The sequence below is a fragment of the Aquarana catesbeiana genome, linkage group LG06, assembly GCF_042186555.1.
Source record: "Aquarana catesbeiana isolate 2022-GZ linkage group LG06, ASM4218655v1, whole genome shotgun sequence".
Classification (NCBI taxonomy): Eukaryota; Metazoa; Chordata; class Amphibia; order Anura; family Ranidae; genus Aquarana; species Aquarana catesbeiana.
The window spans coordinates 355361755-355383243 of NC_133329.1; the positions used below are offsets into that span (position 1 = coordinate 355361755).

At 40.8% G+C, this 21489-nt stretch overlaps 1 protein-coding gene across 4 annotated transcripts in view; it reads right to left on the minus strand.

The window, feature by feature from the left end:
- The window catches only part of TANK (TRAF family member associated NFKB activator), a 166589-nt gene that overhangs the window by 10815 nt on the left and 134285 nt on the right, over nt 1-21489 (minus strand). For all 4 annotated transcript variants that reach the window (XM_073634056.1, XM_073634054.1, XM_073634057.1 and 1 more), the window contains one exon: nt 15625-16196. In XM_073634056.1, the coding sequence (XP_073490157.1) occupies nt 15625-16196 (572 nt within the window). The remainder of the gene's footprint in view (nt 1-15624; nt 16197-21489) is intronic.

The following is a 21489-nucleotide window of genomic DNA, read 5'->3' on the forward strand; positions in this document are numbered from 1 at the left end:
ATGGGGTGCTGTGTGTACATTAATGAGGAAAAAAATGAACTTAAATGATTTTAGCAAATGGCTGCAATATAACAAAGAGTGAAAAATTTAAGGGGGTCTGAATACTTTCCGTCCCCACTGTGTATATATATATATATATATAAAATATATAAACTTGTTTTCTGCATCCATATTTTTACACCCCCCAAAGGATAGAATTTTCATTGTGAGCAAAGCAAGTAAATGGTGTCTTTTATACTTTCATTATTACTACCACTGCTTTATGGTGCTACAGCCCATGAAGGGGGCTTGACCTCCTGTTTTAAGCATTACAATAATTGCTATCATATATAACTTTTTTAATAGGATGCGTTTTTAAGGTGTTACTAAACCCAGGACCCTGCATTCACTATATCTGTTCTCCCACAGTACACAGAACATGTAAACGCAATTATTTTAGTAAATATAAACTGCTAAATACCTTTTTTTTTAGCAGTCTTATGACTTCTATCAGTGTCTGGCTGAGCACTGGTTAAAGCTTGTAGGAGGAGTGTTCATTCTCCTCTGACTGACCTATGAGACTGCATGAACCCCGACCCTCTTTCTGGACAGCGCTGATTGGCCCTGTGCTGATCACATGCATCCTCCCAAAAAAAAAAAATCTCTAGCAATTTGCACCAAACTAAGCATGTGCAGATTACCCCAAGGCTCTGTACTATCAGCAGATGGATTAGGGACAAAAAATGAGGGGGGGGGGGGAATTTTACACAATGAGCAGGATTAACCCCTTAGGTTCCAAAAGGAGTACAACAAGCATTCTTTACTGCAAATACACAAACTGATTTTACTGTTGTGGATTTAGTAACACTTTAATGCCGCGTACACACGGTCTGACTTTCTGACTGGAAATGTTGGATGTGAGCTTGTTGTCGGAAAGTCCGACCGTGTGTATGCTCTATCGAACATTTGCTGTCAGAATTTCCGGCCACAAATGTTTGAGAGAGAGCAGGTTCTCAAATTTTCCGCCAACTTCACTTGTTGTCGGAAAGTTCGATCGTATGTACACAAAGTCCGTTGCACAAAAGCTCACACATGCTCGGAATCAAGCAGAAGGAGCTGCACTGGCTACTGAACTTCTTTTCTTGGCTCGTCGTATGTCTTGTATGTCGCCGCGTTCTCACGTTCGGAATTTCCGACAACATTTGTGTGACCGTGTGTATGCAAGACAAGTTTGAGCCAACATGCTTCGGAAAAAGACTGTCTAGCAATATGCACCAAACTGAGCATGTGCAGAGTACCCCAAGGCTCTGTACGATCAGCAGATGGATTGGGGACAAGAGGGAGGGGATCAAACAGCCTTTTTACACAATGCGCAGGATTAACACCTTAGGTTCCAAAAGGAGTATAACAAGCATTCTTACTTCACTTGTTGTCGGAAAGTCCGATCGTGTGTACACAAGTCCGTCGCACAAAAGCTCACGCATCGGAATCAAGCAGAAGGAGCTGCACTGGCTATTGAACTTCCTTTTTCTTGGCTCATCGAACGTGTTGTATGTCACCGCGTTCTCACGTTCGGAATTTCCGACAACATTTGTGTGGCCGTGTGAGTGCAAGACAAGTTTGAGCCAACATTCTTTGGAAAAAAATCCACGGTTTTGTTGTCGGAAATTCCGATCGTGTGTAGGCGGCATAACTGTATGTCCATCCCGCAGCCTGGAAAAGCAGGTATTTGTTTTTGTCTGGGTCACTGCTATAGATCTTGAAAGCATCGGTTTCACTGATAGTTATGCAACTGCGGGCATAGTTCTCAATGTCAGTTGACCGTGCAAGCCCCCAGCATTATTGCAAAGTGCAAGTACCCTCCAGGTTACATCACATGTAACAGATGTGGACAATGTTATTTCAAGCAAACAAGAAACAAAGTATAATTAAAGGCGAAACCTTTTTTGTTTTGTTTTGGATACAGAGAAAAATTAGAACACCGTTTTTTTATTGCTGTCCGTGCCCCCAGTAAGGAGATTCATCCTCTCTTTTTGTCCCATTTACCATTATCGCTCAATGAAAATCTGAAATGTTGTCCCCAGAATAGTAATAGAGGGGATATGTTCCAATGGGGACACTAGTTCTGGTGACCCCGGTGACAACCAGGGATTTACTCGCTTTGGGTGGGGGATCTCTTACTTCCTGTTTTGGCTACGGGACACAGATGGCCAAAAGAAAACCGATGGGGGTTATTACCCTCTCTTACTGTATCCAAAATGAAAGAAAAAATGTTGCCTGTAGTTCTACTTTAATTTAGCATATTAGCAGCCAGTGCCTTGCTGCAGGTTGGGTCGTTAACCTGTGTGGCAGTCTGATGAACAGCAGAAGTGTGCCCATGGGTGTACGTGTTCAGCAAAAAATATTTGAACTGAAATCCAAATGAACAAATCCATATTAATGGTTATAAATAAAAGGCAATGCATTTCAGGGGTCGCAGACACCACCTTACCATGAAAACACTTCAATCAACTAACACTCTTAGCTTGAAGTCTATAGTGAAGGATGAGAGATACTTGCAGGATATAGCTGGGCCAAGTAAAATATATGCATTAGTATATTATCAAAATTAAACACAATGGCGCAGTAGCTAGCACATTACTGGTCCATGCATTTTCCACTCATCAAGGTGCTTAGAAAGAAACGTTTGCATGGTTGTTTCCTTATACCTTTTTGGAGCGGAGTTTAAACACTTCAATACCGGGCACTTTCACCCCTTCCTGCCCAGGCCAATTTTTAGCTTTCAGCGCTGTCACACTTTGAATGACAATTGTGCGGTCATGCAACGCTGTACCCAAATGACATTTTTATAATTTTTTTGACAGATAGAGCTTTCTTTTGGTGGTCTTTAATCATCACTGGGTTTTTTTAATTTTAAATTTAAAAAAATTTTAATTTTAAAAAAAAGACGGTAAATTTTGAAGAAAAAAAAAAGTTTTTCTTCGTTTTTGTTAGAAAATTTTGTAAATAAGTATTTTTTCTCCTTCACTGATGTGTGCTGATGAGACAGCACTAATAGTTTGAATTGATGGGTACTGATGGGGCGGCACTGATGAGAGCGCACTGATATGCAGCACTGATGAGCGGCACGGATAGGCAGGCACTGACTGGCATCACTGCTGGGCACTGACATCCTTTACTGCTGGGCACTGTTGGGGCTGCACTGATAAACAATGCCCTGATGATCTGTACAGGTCTCCCCTGTGAGGAAAGGTCATTGATTGGCTCTCATTTCCTCACTCTGTCAGTGTGAGGAAAGGAAAGCTGATAACTGGCATTTCCTTCGTTACATGTGATCAGCTGTGCCGCCATGATTTGCCTATACAGCGGGCAGGAGGTGGTTAAAAAATATTCCCACTTTAAAAAAAATGTAAATAAAATAAAATCTGTTGGTGGTTTTTTGGTCAGCCATTACTGCCCCCTTTACATGCACTGTTTGAAATGTTCTGGGCAGGCAAAGCTCCGACACTTCCAGGTAATGATATAGTTTACCCATCCTTTCACTTCTTCACACTTTCCCAATGGATAATCTCTATGGCTAACCTCTTCAATTGTAAGCTCTAAGGAGCAGAGCCCTCTGATTCCTACTGTATTAAAAGTGTATTTTATGCATACCGTGTACCCTCAAGTTGTAAAGCGATGTGTAAACTGTTGGCGCTATATAAATCCTGAATAATAATAATAATAATAATGACTGGCTGCCTCACTGGTCAATAGGACTGTGTGGGAGGTGGGAGGCCAAAGGCTCTGTCATTACCAAAGTTCTGCCCTTCCAGAATGGACTGGCATTTGGGCATACAGGGGACAATGAATGCTGCTTGCAGGTATGTAGAGTCACGTCTAGGTGGTTGAACTTTATATCTACCTGATCTTTTTTTTCCAAAGGAACACAATCACTTTAAGAACTGATGCCTGTGCGTACCAGACACTCTCCCTTTGATGACAGTTCTTTAAACCTATTTAGGTTTTTAAGATGAAATAAAAAAATTCTGATATTAAAAGTAATTAGAAGCTTTTCCCAAAAGGTGCCTTTAATCATGTAACAGTTGATGATCATTTCCACCACCGCTAAACTAAGCATCACAGCTCACCAGAGTTGCAATCTATTCCAGCAATCGCTTACAACCACATAAGCTGCTGCCTACTTCTATAAACAACTGTGTTTGGTAACAGCCCTCGCTTCTTCGATGAGTAGGGGCCAGCCATATGGACCATATGGGATCTCTAGAGCATACTTGAGATGTCCATGTTAGTATGTCAACCTCCAGAGTAGATGAAAGTTGCGTAGAGCCGTCTGCATTGGATGTTAGTACAGAAGGATTAAAGCATATTGAGATTGGAGAAGGGAATTACTTGGCAGTACGTGAATGTGATGACTTATGTGTCGAAACATTCCATAGACCTCAATTATTTGCCTGAAGGACGACAATGCGTGTCGCTCCCAATTGTGTTTTCAGTTGTCAACAAACTTCTATGTTTTAGCTGACCTTCTGTCTCCACCAAAAAGTGTTCCTTTCCCATCACGCCTGCTGCTCCGCCGCTATAGAGCTCAAGAACACGGCTCCGATTTAAAGGGCAAAAGTTGAAAGTAAAAATACAACATATACTTCAGGATGAAGTGTTACACAATCAGCCAAAAAATTCCTGAGTTGATGGTACTGTTGACTAACATGAAGAGAAGTATAATGACCCGTTCACACTATGTGCCGCGATTGGTGTTATTCTGCACCTGATCAACATCAGTCACCGCAAAGGGCACATAGAAGATAATTGTTTTCTATGGGCCTCATTAACACCACACAGACACACACACCACAGGTTGAACAGGATGGACTGGTGTATTTATTCAACCTTATCAACTATGTAACTATGTAACCATAGCATTGGTGTGATGTGCGGTGCAGAAAAATAGAGACACGTTGCATTTTGTTAGAGGTGCACCGATTGGAAATTTTGGTGCCGAAACTGAAAAGTCAGGATGCACTTGGGTGAAACCAAAATTTACAGTTCTTTAAAAAAAAAAAAAAAAAAAAAAAAAAAAGTATATAAATTGTATTATATTGAACTTTTTAATTAATATAATGAATTTAAAATTAATATGAATTTATTGTTGGCCATTAGAAAAATGCATCCCTTTAAATTCTATATATAAAAAAAAAGGAAGAAAAACTGCGCTTGGAAGAATCAAATGAGCAGCAGCTTATTGTGGGATATACACAAAACAGATAAGAAGCAGAGAAGCTGCGCTAGAAAATGATAAAACCTAAAAGAGTGATTGTTCTTGATATTTGAAGCATTGGAACATCTACTACTTTGGACTTTAATTAGCACATCACAGAACTTTATGTTTTTGTGTTTTCTGGGTTGTTCATATATTTTTTAATTTTTAGATTTTTTCACATATTTATTCATTTTTATAGTTCATACTGAAAACAATCACTCTTTTAGGTTTTATCATTTTCTAGCGCTTCTCTGCTTCCTAAATTCTATATATGTCTTCACACTAGACTGCTGCGCTTCCGTTGTGGTGTAAAAAAATCTTGCTTGCTGCATTTTTGGTTAGTTAAAAAAGAAGCATCAAAAAGACACCTCCCAGTTGAAATGCATTGAAAATGTAGCAAGAATGCATCAATAACGCACCCGTGTTACATTTTTGATGCGGTTTTGGAGTCACATGACCTATAAAAAACACAGCATAAGCACAGTAAAATCATGGTAAAATCGCACCACCATTTTCAGCTGATATGTTTCGGCACCTGAAACTTCGTGCATCTCTACATTTTGCCACAGCGCATTGGGGGAAACAAAAGTTATTTAAAAAAAAAAAGTAAACAGTGAACAAGCTCATTGCACCACCCCCTCACCGCATGGCAAAATGTACATCAGAAAAATGGAAAAAAACAGAGCATTTAGCATACGGCAGAGATTTACACAGCACAGTTCTGTCTGGCAGGGAAGGAGACCTGAGTTTTCAGGTAATGTGTTTTTAAAAAAACCCACTTGAAGTCTACCATCAGAAGCCAGTGTGAAAGGGTGGCAGCAGCTGGGAGACAGGGACAGATCGTGGCCACTCTAACAGGAAGTGCTTCAACGTGGCCTCTCATGGTGGGATCATCAGGTATTATTTTAACAGAAGCTGCAGATGTAAAAAATATAAAAATTATTTTTTAAGTCACATTATTTATTATTTTACGTCATGTTTAAAGCCCAACTACAAACGTATCTTTTGCAGTAGGACTGTGCCTGCACTGCAAGGGTTAATTGCTCCTTCTGCTCTAAGGGAACAAAAAAAAAAAAAAAAAAAAGATACTATTACTTGTTATTCTTGATGCAAAATTTGAATAAAATAAGACTGAACCAAAAAAAAGATACTTACCTGCTTTTACCTGTAGCTTCTTCTCCCCCAAGTTCCAGCAGTCTAGGGTCCTGACATCATCCAGACCAAAGCAGGGTCTATATCCCTACATTGGACGTGATGATGCCAAGGGACAGTCCACTGCCAGAGTGCTGGGAAGAGCTGTCTGCCCGGGGAGCAGATGATCAGGTAAGTAAAACCGTTTTTTCTCTCTGCTAGACAAACAAGCTATGAAAGTGGTTGTAAAGGCAGAAGGTTTCCTGTACTGCAGCCCCCCCTCTTAAATACATACCTGAGCCCGATCTCGATTCAGGAGATGTGCACGAGAGCCAAGGCTTCTCACTCCTCACTGGCTCAGGTACAGCAGAGGGAGCCATTGGCTCCAGATGCTGTCAATCACAGCCAGTGACGAGGGAGTGGGGGCGGGGCCAAGCCCCACTCTGTGTGTCGAGCTGTTAAAATGGCTGTAAGGGCAGAAGAATTGTATGCAGTAAAGTAAAAGAAAACCTTCTGCAAGCAGGCCCCCCCCCCCCCCCCCCCCCCAACACATAACTGAACCAGATTGCGATTCAGAGATGTGCATGTGAGCCGAGGCTCTTTCACTCCTCATTGGCTCAGATACAGCAGCGGGAGCCATTGGCTCCAGATGCTGTCAATCACAGCCAATGACGAACGAGTGGGAGGCAGAGCCTAGCCCCGCTCTGAGGGTCATATGGACACGCACAGCTGGCTCCGAAACTAACACGTATGAGTGCCCCCTATAGCAAGCAACTTGCTATGGGGGCACTAGGCAGGGAGGAGGAGGCAGGAGTGCTGGTGGGGGACCAGAGAAGAGAAGGATCTGGGCTGCTCTGTGCAAAACCACTACACAGAGCAGGCAAGTATAACATGTCTTGTTTTTTTTAAATAACGAATAATCACTTTAACCCTTTTAGTGTGGGTGGAAGGGAGATGGGCTTTAAGCTTTTGAAAGCTACATTTCCATTAGAATATTACCTTGTAATTCTGCAATGAAACCTCCTGCTCAGCCACTCCCTGTTATGGGGGTGACAATGCTCCTTGCCTCCTATAACTGCTCTAATGGGTTGTCACCCTTTCAAATGTGCCTCAAAAAGTCCCTAAGCCATTGCCCTGGTATGTTTGGCTTTTGTCATCATAAAGCCAGGCCAGAACCATTACTGTACATGCAGCCGCTGTTGGACAGAAAATAGCTACAGAATAGGCTGGATGAGAACAGCAGCACTGAGATGCATAAAAAAAATGAAAACATCACGTTCTATTTGTGATCCGCAGTGTGTTAGGAAACTAAAAGATCACTAAACACAATACAAATCTGCAGAGTATGAGAAAGATCATTCAAATACAACACAGCAACCACATAAACATGTATAAAGATACATCACAAGGTATTCATTATAAAGCACTTGTTGAAAAATAATTTTTTTTTTTCATGAATATAAAAAAAAAAATTAAGGCTCCACTAAAGTGTTCCTTAAAAGCATATTTGAATAAAAAAAAAAAAAAAAAAGTTTAATGTGTACAAAAGAAAATTATATATCAAAATATATATTACAACACTGAAGCTGTGCTGTTTTTTTTTTTAATAGAAAATATCATTTACACAAAAAACAGTTCAAGAAAATAAAATGTATAATTAAAAAAATGGATTGTTAAACTCACAAAGCAAAGTCATTTCAAGGCTCCTTCCCCCACCTTACCCTAGTGAGAAAGCCAATTATCTAACCTTCTGCCCTTTGCCTTTTGACAGCTCAGCACCAATTCACTTGCATTTTTTATTTTTTTATTATTTTTTTCTCTAGCTGCCTACTTTTCTATCAACTTGCAATCACATAACAGCTGTTTCTTGTGTTCTGGTATGGAAAGAAAATAGACAATGCAGCCTGACACCTAGTGGATAAACAATATACAACAGTCACAGGAATAAAGCAGGGCTCTAGGCTAAATATAAAATTGTAAGTTAGAGTAATACTGGTAATGCTCAATTAAAAAAAAACAATGTAATGTAGTTTTACTCAGGAGCACTCGTATGTGAATCCGTCTTCATATCAGCACTTCTTTAACCTGTTTGTACAATGCTTTCACAAATTTGCCTACCTAAATATTTTTTTTTTCAAAGCGTATTCAACCTCCCTGGCGGTATGATTATTTCCGATTTTTGCATCTCAAAGCGCTACAATTATTTTGCATAGAAATTTGGCATTTTATATTGTAATTCTTAGTAATAACACACTTAAATCTGTCCAAACCAGAGTCTAGTAGACATCCCGGGTATGATGAAGTTTGAAACACAAAATCATAAATTATTATTATTATTATTATACAGGATTTATATAGCGCCAACAGTTTACGTAGCGCTTTACAACTTGATTAATATAATAAATATAAACAATTATAAAAAATAATAATATAATAATAATAATAAAATGAATTTCCCCACAATTCACTATCGCTCAATTCTGCAAGTGTTCTAATTTACTATCGCTGTTTTCTAGCTGGTCTAAAACCACTTTTGACGTAAAGGGACATTTTTTGGTTGCCATGGGCAATCTCAAGTTTCCAGGCAGAAAGAACAGTATATATCATATAAAACTGCATGCAGGGCATTGGACAAAGCACTAGGGACAAAATGGATGTGAAAAAATTTCATACAATACTGTTAATCTGTAAGATTACAGTACTGTATGTGTTATGAATTTTCACTTTTTTTAATTTCCCGCCAGGCTCCGCCCCCGTGCGTCACGACGCTTGCAGGGAACGGAGCCCGGCACAGAGAGGCTTCAGGCGGAGGACACAGCCTACGTACACAGCGGGGGGACATCACAGGATCCTGGGGACGAGGTAAGTATACTGCACCAGGATCCTGAGATGTAATCCCGAGTGTGGTTCGGGGTTACCACTAATGGTACTGAAATTTAACCCCGAGCCACACTCAGGAAAACCGCCAGGGAGGCTACAGCTGATCTCTAGGCAAATTTTTTATTTTATTTTTTATTTGGATCAGTGCCCGCACTGCATGGGTAAACTGCTCGCTTTAGTCTAGGGGTTCGGAGAGCTAAGATATACTCACCTAGTCCTCTGATCCTCCCAGTCCACCACTGGATGCGGGTGAGTATATGCTCTGTGTTCACCCCTAGACAAAACAAGTAGTTAACCCATTCATTGCGGGCACAGCCCCACTGCATGGGAAAAAAAAAAACTGCCTGGTGTTCGGCTTTACCACTTCAATACTGGGCACTTTCACCCCCTTCCTGCCCAGAGCAAGTTTCAGCTTTCAGCGCTGTCACATTTTGAATGACAATTGCACAGTCATACAACACTGTACCCATTTAAAACTTTTATAATTTTTTTTCCCCCCCAAATAGAGTTTTCTTTTGGTAGTAATTGATTACCACTGGGTTTTTCTTTTTTGTTTTTTTTTTTTTTTGCTAAACAAATAAAAAAAGACTCAACATTTTTTAAAACAAAAAAAAAAGGCTTTTCTTCGTTTTGTTATAAAATTCTGTAAATAAGTACATTTTCTCCTTCACTGGTGGGCACTGATGAGGTGGCACTCATGGGCACTGATATGTAACACTGATGGGCACCCTTGATAGGTCTGCACTCATAACCAATGCCCTGATCATCAGCGAAGACCCCATCAGGAGAGCTGTTGATCTGCTCTCCTCTACCTGCACCTTGTCAGCGTGAATAGAGGAAAAGCCGATAAACGGCACTTCTTGGTTACAATGTGACCAGCTGTGATTGGACACAGCTACATCATGGGCTCTTTACCGAGATGCGGTATGTCAGAGCGACACACCACACTACTGATCGCCGTTTTTGTCAAATTTACAATATGTTTTATATCAGAAAGTAAAAAATAGTTTTTTACTTTCAGATATAAAACATATCCAAAAAAAAAAAAAATTGAATTTCTTCATCATTTTAGGCCAATATGTATTCTGCTATATATTTTTGGTAAAAAAAATCCCAATAAGTATATATTGATTGGTTTGCGCAAAAAGTTATTGCGTCTACAAACTAGGGGATAGATTTATGGCATTTCTTTTTTTTTTTTTTTTTTACTAGTAATGGTGGCAATCAGCGATTTTTAGAGGGACTGCGACATTGCAGTGGACAGATCGGACACCTGACACGTTTTTGGGAACCAGTGACATTACTACAGTAATCAGTGCTAAAAATATGCACTGTTACTGTACTGACACTGGCAGGAAAGGGGTTAACACCAGGGGCGATCAAAGGGTTAAGTGTGTCCATAGGGGTTGCTTTCTAACTGTGTGGGGGATGGACTCACTAGATGAACACAGTGATCTGTGTTCCTGATTAGCAGGAACACAAGATCACAGAGTTCAACGGCGGTCTGACTTGTTTACATCGGCAGACCGCCGTTCTATCCCTCTGGGGAGCAATCACTGATTGGCTCCCCCTCTGCGCCGCCACTGGCAATTGCACAAAATGACATACAGGTACGTCGTTTTGCGCAATAGAGCCGACTTGCTGCAATATATGTACTGTGGCAGGTCGGCAAGTGGTGTAAAAAAAAAAAACCAAAACAAAAAAACAAACTTACATTTGAACATAAAAATCCAAATAATTTGTACTACTCTTAGTACCAGAAGCCTGTTTGCTCTCTCTCGCTCTTTATCCACTTGCCAACCACCTCGTGTAGGAGTACAGTGACAGAGCGGCTCTCCTGTGATCCAGAACTTCTACTGAGATTAGACACAGCACAAGCCAATCAGAGGGTGCCAGCCAACGGACTTCCGCCAGCAACTGCTGATCAGAGAGGAGAGACACACAACAGAGCTCTGCATATGTAAACAAGGCAGAACTCTGTTCTGTCAGCAGGGATGTGGTGGATTTTGAATAAAATCCACCACATCGCTTATTAAAAGCAGCACATAGTAAACACAAAAACACTGGTTAGGCATACATTTAACCCTTTGATCGCTCTAGCTGTTTAACCCCTTCCCAGCCAGTGTCATTAGTACAGTGACAGTGTATATTTTTAGCACTGATCACTGTATTAGTGTCACTGGTTCCCACAAAGTGTCAAAAGTGTCAGAGAATGTCCGCTGCAATATTGCAGTCCTGCCGATTGCCGCCATTACTAGTATAAAACATAAAATAAAAATTCCAATAATTAATATATATACATACATACACACACACATATATATATATATATATATATATATATATATATATATATATATATATATATATATATATATATATATATATATATATATATATATACACACATACATACATACACACATATATATACACATACACACATATATATATATATATATATATATATATATACATACATACACACACATACATATACACACACACGTATACACATACACATACATATACACACACACATACACACCATAGTTTGTAGATGCTATAAAAAGTGCGCAAACCAATCAATATACACTTTTTGGGATTTTTTTTTTTTTTTTTTTTTTTTTTTACATAAAACATTATATTGAACATGTTTTATTGCAGAAAGTAAAATATATATATACTTTTTTCAAAATACACTCATGGTTAGTGTTTGGCTGAAGCCATTCATTATCAACTGTTTACTCTTTTGAAATCATAATCACAACAGAAACTATCTAAATGACCCTGATCAAAAGTTTACATACCCCAGTTCTTAATACCATGTATTGCCCTCTTTAACATCAATGACAGCTTGAAGTATTTTGTGGTATTTGTGGATGAGGCTCTTTATCTTCTCAGATGGTAAAGCTGCCCATTCCTCTTGGCAAAAAGCCTCCAGTTCCTGTAAATTCTTGGGCTGTCTTACATGAACTGCACGTTTGAGATCTCCCCAGAGTGACTCAATGATATTGAGGTCAGGAGACAGATGGCCACTCCAGAACCTTCACTTTATTCTGCTGCAGCCAATGACAGATCGACTTGGCCTTGTGTTTTGGATCATTGTTATGTTGGAATGTCCAAGTATGTCCCATGTGCAGCTTCCTGGCTGATGAATGCAAATGTTCCTTCAGTATTTTTTGATTAATTACTGCATTTATCTTGCCATCAATTTTGACCAAATTTCCTGTGCCTTTGTTGCTCACACATCCCCAAAACATCAGCGATCCACCTCCATGTTTCACAGTAGGAATGGTATACCTTTCATCATAGGCCTTGTTGACTCCTCTCCAAATGTAGCGTTTATGGCTGTGGCCAAAAAGCTCAATTTTGGTCTCATCACTCATGAGAATGACTTTGTGCCAGAAGGTTTGAGGCTTGTCTCTGTGCTGTTTGGCGTATTGTAAGCGGGATACTTTGTGTTATTTGCATAGTAATGGCTTTCTTCTGGCAAGTCGACCATGCAGCCCATCTTTCTTCAAGCGTCTCCTTATTGTGCATCTTGGAACAGCCACACCACATGTTTTCAGAGAGTCCTGTATTTCACCTGAAGTTATTTGTGAGTTTTTCTTTGCATCCCGAACAATTTTCCTGGCAGTTGTGGCTAAAATTTTAGTTGGTCTACCCGAAAGTGGTTTGGTTTCAACAGAACCCCTCATTTTCCACTTCTTGATTAGAGTTTGAACACTGCCGATTGGCATTCCTTGGATATCTTTTTATACCCCTTTCCTATTTTATACAGTTCAACTACCTTTTTCCTGTAGATCCTTTGACAATCCAGAAATGTCAGTGCAGCACTGGATGAAAGATGCAAGGGTCTGTCAGGAGTCCAGAAACTCATTGACCTTTTATACACACACACACACACACACACACACACACTAATTACAAGCAAACAGATCACAGGTGAGGATGGTTACCTTTAATAGACATTCAAAATGCCTTTGTGTCAACTTGTGTGCATGTTATCAGGCCAAAATCACCAGGGTATGTAAACTTTTGATCATGGTCATTTGGGTAATTTCTGTTGTGATGATTAAAAAAAAAAAAAGAGTAAAACATAGTTGATTGATATTAAATGGCCTCAGCCAAACACTAACCATGAGTAAAAGAAAAGTTTTTTTGTTATTCATATTCTCTGAAAAATGGCCAAGAAATCATAAATTCTGCCAGGGTATGTAAACTTATGAGCACAACTGTATATACACACACGGTATCTCACAAAAGTGAGTACACCCCTCACGTTTTTGTAAATATTTTGTTATATCTTTTCATGTGACAACACTGAAGAAATTACACTTTGCTACAATGTAAAGTAGTGAGTGAACAACTTGTATAACAGTGTAAATTTGCTGTCCCCTCAAAATAACTCAACACACAGCCATTAATGTCTAAACCGCTGGCAACCAAAGTGAGTATACCCCTAAGTTAAAACGTCCAAATTGGGCCCAAAGTGTCAATATTATGTGTGGCTACCATTATTTTCCAGCACTGCCTTAACCCTCTTGGGCATGGAATTCACCAGAGCTTCACAGGTTGCCACTGGAATTCTCTTCCACTCCTCCATGACAACATCACGGAGCTGGTGGATGTTAGAGACCTTGCACTCCTCCACCTTTCGTTTGAGGATGCCCCACAGATGCTCAATAGGGTTTAGGTCTGGAGACATGCTTTGCCAGTCCATCACCTTTACCCTCAGTTTCTTTAGGAAGGCAGTGGTCTTCTTGGAGGTGTATTTGGGGTCGTTATGTTGGAATACTGCCCTGTGGCCCAGTCTTCGAAGGGACGGGGATCATGCTCTGCTTCAGTATGTCACAGTACATGTTGGCATTCATGGTTCTCTCAAGTGCCGGCAGCACTCATGCAGCCCCAGACCATGACACTCCCACCACCATGCTTGACTGTAGGCAAGACACACTTGTCTTTGTACACCTCACCTGGTTGCCGCCACACACGCTTGACACCATCTGAACCAAATAAGTTTGTCTTGGTCTCATCAGACCACAGGACATGGTTCCACTAATCCATGTCCTTAGTCTGCTTGTCTTCAGCAAACTGTATGCGGGCTTTCTTGTGCATCATCTTTTCTGGGACGACAGCCATGCAGACCAATTTGATGCAGTGTATGGCGTATGGTCTGAGCACTGACAGGCTGAACCCGCACCCCTTCAACCTCTGCAGCAATGCTGAAAGCACTCTTATGTCTATTTCCCAAAGGCCATCTCTGGATATGACATTGAGCACATGCACTCAACTTCTTTGGTCGACCATGGCGAGGCCTGTTATGAGTGGAACCTGTCCTGTTAAAACACTGTATGGACTTGGCCACCGTGCTGCAGCTCAGTTTCAGGGTCTTGGCAATCTTCTGATAGCCTAGGCCATCTTTATGTAGAGCAACAATTTTTTTTTTTGAGATCCTCAGAGAGTTCTTTGCCATGAGGTGCCTTGTTGAACTTCCAGTGACCAGTATGAGAGTGAGAGCAATAACACCAAATTTAATATACCTACTCCCCATATACACCTGAGACCTTGTAAGACTAACAAGTCACATGACACCGGGGAGTGAAAATGGCTAATTGGGCCCAATTTGGACATTTTCACTTAGGGGTGTACTCACTTTTGTTGCCAGCGGTTTAGACATTAATGGCTGTGTGTTGAGTTATTTTGAGGGGACAACAAATTTACACTGTTATACAAGCTGTGCACTCATTAATTTACATTGTAGCAAAGTACCATTTATTCAGTGTTGTCACATGAAAAGATATAATAAAATATTTACAAAAATGTGAGGGGTGTATTCACTTTTGTGAGATACTGTATGTGTATATATATATATCTATCTATCTATCTATCTATATATATATATATATATATATATATATATATATATATATATATATATATATATATATATATATATATATATATATATATACACATACACATACATACCCCATATAGTAACAATTACACACCATCAGTCTGGGGTATCAAATACTTTTCTATTTTTAAGCAGCCTGTAAAAGGGGTGACTGCATACTTACTTCTCCAGGGAACGGCGAGTCAAACCTTAATTTTCTTTAAGAATAAACAGTATTGCCTGCTATATGATGCTCCTCCCTGCATGCTGTGGTCCTGCTATATCACTACTACAAAATACGGAAGTGATGTAAAGGTTGGTGAAGGAATCAAAGTGCTCACTAAGAGACACACTTATTTAAAACCAAAGATTTTTAAATAAATAGCAAAATAGATAAAATAAAATTACTCCAAACCATACATGTTTACCCAAAACTGGATAAATTGACCTTGGGCCACAAATGACTGATTACCTGCTGAGGTCCTCGGATTCTTCTCTCTGCGACGTCTATGGATTCATCCATATTTGCAATATCTGGCATACGGAAGGTATTCGTACATATCTCAGATGGATTGTGGGCTGCAAGGAATAGACTGCTATCGTGAGCTCCTACTGCAAAGGTGCCCTTGTAGTTAGGTCCTAGTTCATCAACCTTGACATTGTCCATGGGGCATACAGTTCTTGGTGAACGAGGTGAATATGGTGGGCTGCTCACTGCCGTGCTGAACTTCCTAGGATTGAGGGGTGCTTCCACCTGGGCTTTGCCAGAATTTGTGTTTTGTTCCAGTACAAGAGGAAGAACTGGCAGCTTTTCCACAGAACTCTGTAAAAATTCTGAATTGTCAGTGCTTGGTGGAAACTTCACACTCAAGTTTGAGAGGGACTCTACAGAAACGGTCAGATCTTCATCTGAAGACAATCCTCGTGCTGTGATGGGTGTAAAGTGTGATGGGCCCATTCCCATAATTGGCTTCTGTGGTATCTGGGCTTCCTGGAAGTCTTCATCTGTGCATTGGATGGGCATAGAAAAGGGCAGCTGGGGATCTGCATTTAATCAAAGTATGGAATATAATTATTTAATATTACTGCATAAAAGTTTCATTTTCCTAAATGAACGGCTTTAACGCTCAAACTAAAAAGGAAGCAGTTAGCAAGTGGCTATAGAGTCTCCGAAATGTAAGGGTTAAAAAGTGTCAAACAGTTAGGTGTCCACAATGAACTGTGGGGAACCCTGGTGCAAGCCAGAGCTCCAATTTTTGGAGCCTCTCTTTAGGAATTAAAGCTCATCAAACACCAACACTTTTATTTTTACTTGGAAAGTGGGAAAGGTTAAAACTCCTGCCAGGTTTATATAGCTGTCTCCCTAAGGGGAGATTCACTCCCTCTATTTGCTCAGAGTTACAGTTATAGCCGTAACCTGAACAGTGTGAAAAATCTCTCAATCTCTCAATAGGATAATCAATAGGAGAATCGACCAAAAAGTTCCCATTTGCAAACAATGGAACAGGCATAAGTTCCATTCTGATCGATTTAGTTTAGATTCGATCAAACTGAGTAAATCAGCCAAGGCAGCAAATTGTTGATCATTCTGCATCAAATCAGCAGCACTTGATACTTATTGATAGATACTTTATTCATGAATGCAATCGTTTTTTAAGTCTCCATCTGTGGCTTCCCTCTGCTGGCTGGACCGGTAGCTACACTGCGGACATATCTCTGACTAGTCTTGTTACTCAGAGTGCCCTACATCCAGAATCACATCCCTCCAGCACAGAAGTGGTAAAAATATGCCCCGATCTGGGGGAGGGGGGGTACTGGGGAGGGGTGGGCTTCCCCCTTCCAAGCCCTCCACCACCCCTGATGCTTGCCGGCAGTCTCCAATCTTGAGCACAGCATTAAGAGCTCCTACTCCCCATGCCATTCCCTTTCAGATACCATGTGCACAGTATACAGCTAGCTACTGCCACTAATTGGCGTTCCTACCATGGAATTTCACAGGTCGGAACTTCACCCGGTAGCTAGCTATACACTGTGCACGTTGTAGCTTTAAGGGAATGGTATTTCAGCTCCAGCATGTGCTGTGTGGGGAGTAGGTGCTCTGCCTGTGTTCAGGCTGTGTACAATGCAGCGATGGGAGACAGAGCTCTGCCCAGTGACCCCTGTATTCTGCCCTTCTAACCCACTGTACTGTGCCCTATTGCCCACCCGTACTGTGCCCTCTTGCCCTCCCTGTGTTGCGTCCTCCTCCCTCCACCAGCTGTCACCTCTGCCCCTATGTCTCCCAATGACCTTCCCATCCCCATCCTTTCCCCCCCATCGATCACAGCCTTTTCCAAAAAAAGTGGTATCGGTGCATCCCTACTATCCAACAGAAACCTCTTCCTAGTGTGTGGAATATCAATGGAATGGGCTGTCAGCTGCAGGTTGATTATTCCTATCAGGAGAGATCAATTAGAAAATAAATTGATCGTATACCAAAGCATAACATTAGAGAATAAATCCCCTCATTTTTCAGAGATCTACTCTCTCTTCTTGTTGTGTCTCCTAAACAAGACATCAAGGTAAATTTCCCCAACTAGGCATAGATCGAAAAAAAAAAAAAAAAACCTGACAGAGGTCTGAACCATTCCCTACTCCAAGGCCTCGTTCACACAGGTGGTAAGGTAAAAACAGGAGTTTGATCTGCATGTTTTGCTGCTCTATCCCCCACCAACTGCCAACCAGCAAGTGAATATTGCCAGCAGACACGTTTGTAAACTATGTCTTTGTCGCTTCTTAGTGCAGCAAATTTTATACAGCATGTCGTGGATGGTAGGAGGCTTGCCAACCCTGTCCTATTCAAGTCAAAAGGGACTGCAAACACAATCACATCTAAAGCAGGCTGGACAGAAAAAAACCCAAAATGGATTCCCCCATCCACACAAGCAAGGTGAATGGAGGAATCCTCCCTGCTGAGACAATGTATTCTGATGGTGTAGACCAGGGGTCTTCAAACTGCGGCCCTCCAGGTGTTCAGGAACTACAATTTCGATCATGCCTGTCTGTGAATGTCAGAGTTTTACAATGCCTCATGGGATGTGTAGTTCTGCAACAGCTGGAGGGCCGTAGTTTGAGGATCCCTGGTGTAGACCCTCCGCTGTCCAAATACACTTATCAGTGGCTGCAGCCCATTGGCTACAACTGCTGATTTAGATACATTTTCCAACAAGCCCGTGTGACAGAAGTTGATTGCTAGATTGACTTCTGTTGAGTGGAAGTGGCTACAAAAGGGTTGAAGCCGTTCCCTGCTAAACCGGCCGAATTTCAATCAATCTATGGCCCGTTTTAAGCGAAAGGATGCAGTGCAGTCTGGTGGGACTTTGTGTAAATCGTACTTGGGGGATCAAAAAAACTGGCACTCAGAAGGCGGCACATCACCTTCTGAACACCTGTGAACCAGCTCTAAACCACCTCAGAAAAGCTATGTGTTTACAAATCGGACCCGTGTGTGAACAAGGCCTATAACAAAAAAACTACTGGCCTGAGATACTTTAGGTAACTTCATATCATTATTAGGTTTGTGTGCAGTTTACTTTATGCTACTACATAATAAAATCCGCTAAACATGTAAGCAGTGAGGAAAAATTGCAAAAATACTAGTGCACACAGCAATTCGTAGATTGTGAAGATTGCTATAATGTTCTGGGATACATTTGTAGTAAATTTTGAATTTCAGCAGATGTAAGATGCATTCGTTTTTCTAAAACCAGTAAAACCTAACTAGATGATATGTAAATGGTCTGATTTTTCTTTCAAATCATTTTTTTTAAAGACTAAAGAAAGTACAGTTACACAATGTCAACCAGAGTATATTTTTTAGAGGAACATGCAGGAGCCTATAAAACATGTTATAATGGGGGAATTTAATTAAACAGACAAAGACTGGGAGCGGAGGGAACCACGCATTCATCTTAAGGCCCATACACACGATCTGACTTTTTTACAACAAACATGCAAATTAGCTGTTTTAAGGCAACATCAGACCGTGTGTACGCTCCATCGGACAAACTTTTTAGGTTTTCATCGGACAAATGTTGGCTGTACGAACAGACAAACTTGGCAGCAACAAAAGTCCTACTTCGGCTAGTCCGATCGTGTGTACATAAAACCATCGGACTTTAGTCCAAAGTACAAACACGCATTCTCAGAACCAATGCAAAAGATGAGGCAACAATACAGAAGTTGACCAAAGGGTGGCACCGGAGAATTGAACTTTCTCTTTTGAAGTGTTTGTGTTTGTTGCCTAAAAAGTCCTGCCGTGTGTATGCAATACAAGTTCATGGCAAACACTCTTTGGACAGAAATCCACGGAAAAGATTGTTTAAAGTCCAATCGTGTGTACAAGGCTTAAGGCTCACCAGTTTCTAAATATCTTGCAGGACAATTTCATGGTTCAGATGGTAGATGCACCAACTAGAAATAAAGCGTTACTGGATCTACTGATTACCAACAATACAGACCTGATCACAGATGTGGAAATACGGGGCAATTTAGGTAACAGCGATCACAGGTCAATTGGCTTCAGTACAAATCACACAAAAAGGAAACATAAGGGGAATACAAAGACACTGAATTTCAAAAGAGCCAACTTTTCTAAACTACAAACCTTGCTAGAAGGCATAAATTCGGACAAAATCTTAGGAAAAATGAACACGGAGGAGAGATGGGTTTGCTTTAAGAGCATATTAAATAAGGGCATTAGCCAATGCATCCCATTGGGTAATAAATTTAAAGGAGCGAACAAAAGTCCTGGGTGGCTTAACTCCAATGTAAAAATGGATATAAAAGCAAAGGGGAAGGCCTTCAAAAAATAAAGGGTTGAGGGGTCATCATCAGCATTCAGACTTTATAAAGAATGCAACAAGAAATGTAAAGGTGCAATAAGGATGGTCAAGATAGAACATGAAAGACACATAGCAGAGGAGAGCAAAAAAAATCCCAAGAAATTATTTAAGTATGTAAACAGTAAAAAAGGGATATCAGACCATATTGGCCCCATAAAGGATGAGGAAGGACATCTGGTTACAAAGGATGGGGAGATGGCGAAGGTATTGAATTTATTCTTCTCCTCAGTCTTCACGAGGGAATCGAGGGGCTTCAGTAACCAAAACTGCAGTGTTTATCCTCATAACACATCACAAGAAGCACCTCCCTCCATGGTTAACAGAGGACAGAATTAAAATTAGACTTGAGAAACTTAACATTAATAAATCACCGGGAACAGGTGGCTTGCACCCGAGGGTACTTAGGGAATTCAGTCAGGTAATTGCCAGACCATTGTTCCAAATTTTTACTGACAGTCTACTGACCGGAATGGTACCGGCTGATTGGAGAATCAATGTAGCACCAATATTTAAAATGGGCCCAAAATACATCCCTGGGAATTACAGACCAGTTAGCCTAACATCAATAGTATGTAAACTCTTGGAGGCGACAATAAGGGACTATATACAAGATTTTAGTAATGAGAACGGTATCATTAGCAGTAATCAGCATGGATTCATGAAGAATCGCTCTTGCCAAGCCAATCTACTAACCTTCTATGAGAAGGTGAGTTGCTATCTGGATAAAGGAAGGCCCGTAGATGTGGTGTATCTGGATTTTGCAAAAGCATTTTGAAACAGTTCCCCACTGTACAAAATAAGGTTTCGTTGGCATGGACCATAGGGTGAGTACATGGATCGAAAACTGGCTACAAGGGTGAGTTCAGAGGGTGGTGATAAATGGGGAGTACTCTGAATGGTCAGGGGTGGGTAGTCCCCCAGGGATCTGTGCTGGGACCAATCCTGTTTAATTTGTTCATAAACGACTTGGAGGATGGGGTAAACAGTTCAATCTCTGCATTTGCGGCTGATACTAAGCTTAGCAGGGCAATAACTTCTCCGCAGGATGTGGAAACCTTGCAAAAAGATCTGAACAAATGAATGGGGTGGGCAACTACATGGCATAGAAAAATGTAAAATAATGCATTGGGGTGGCAAAAATATGAGTGCAATCTATACAATGGGGGGAGAACCTCTGGGGGAATCTAGGATGGAAAAGGACCTGGGGGTCCTAGTAGATGACAGGCTCAGCAATGGCATGCAATGCCAAGCTGCTGCTAACAAAGCAAACAGAATATTGGCATGCATTAAAAAGGGGATTAATTCCAGAGACAAAACGATAATTCTCCCGCTCTACAAGACTCTGGTCCGGCCGCACCTGGAGTATGCTGTCCAGTTCTGGGCACCAGTGCTCAGGAAGGATGTACTGGAAAAGGAGTACAAAGAAGGTGTAAGGAAACCAGTGGAAATCGCCT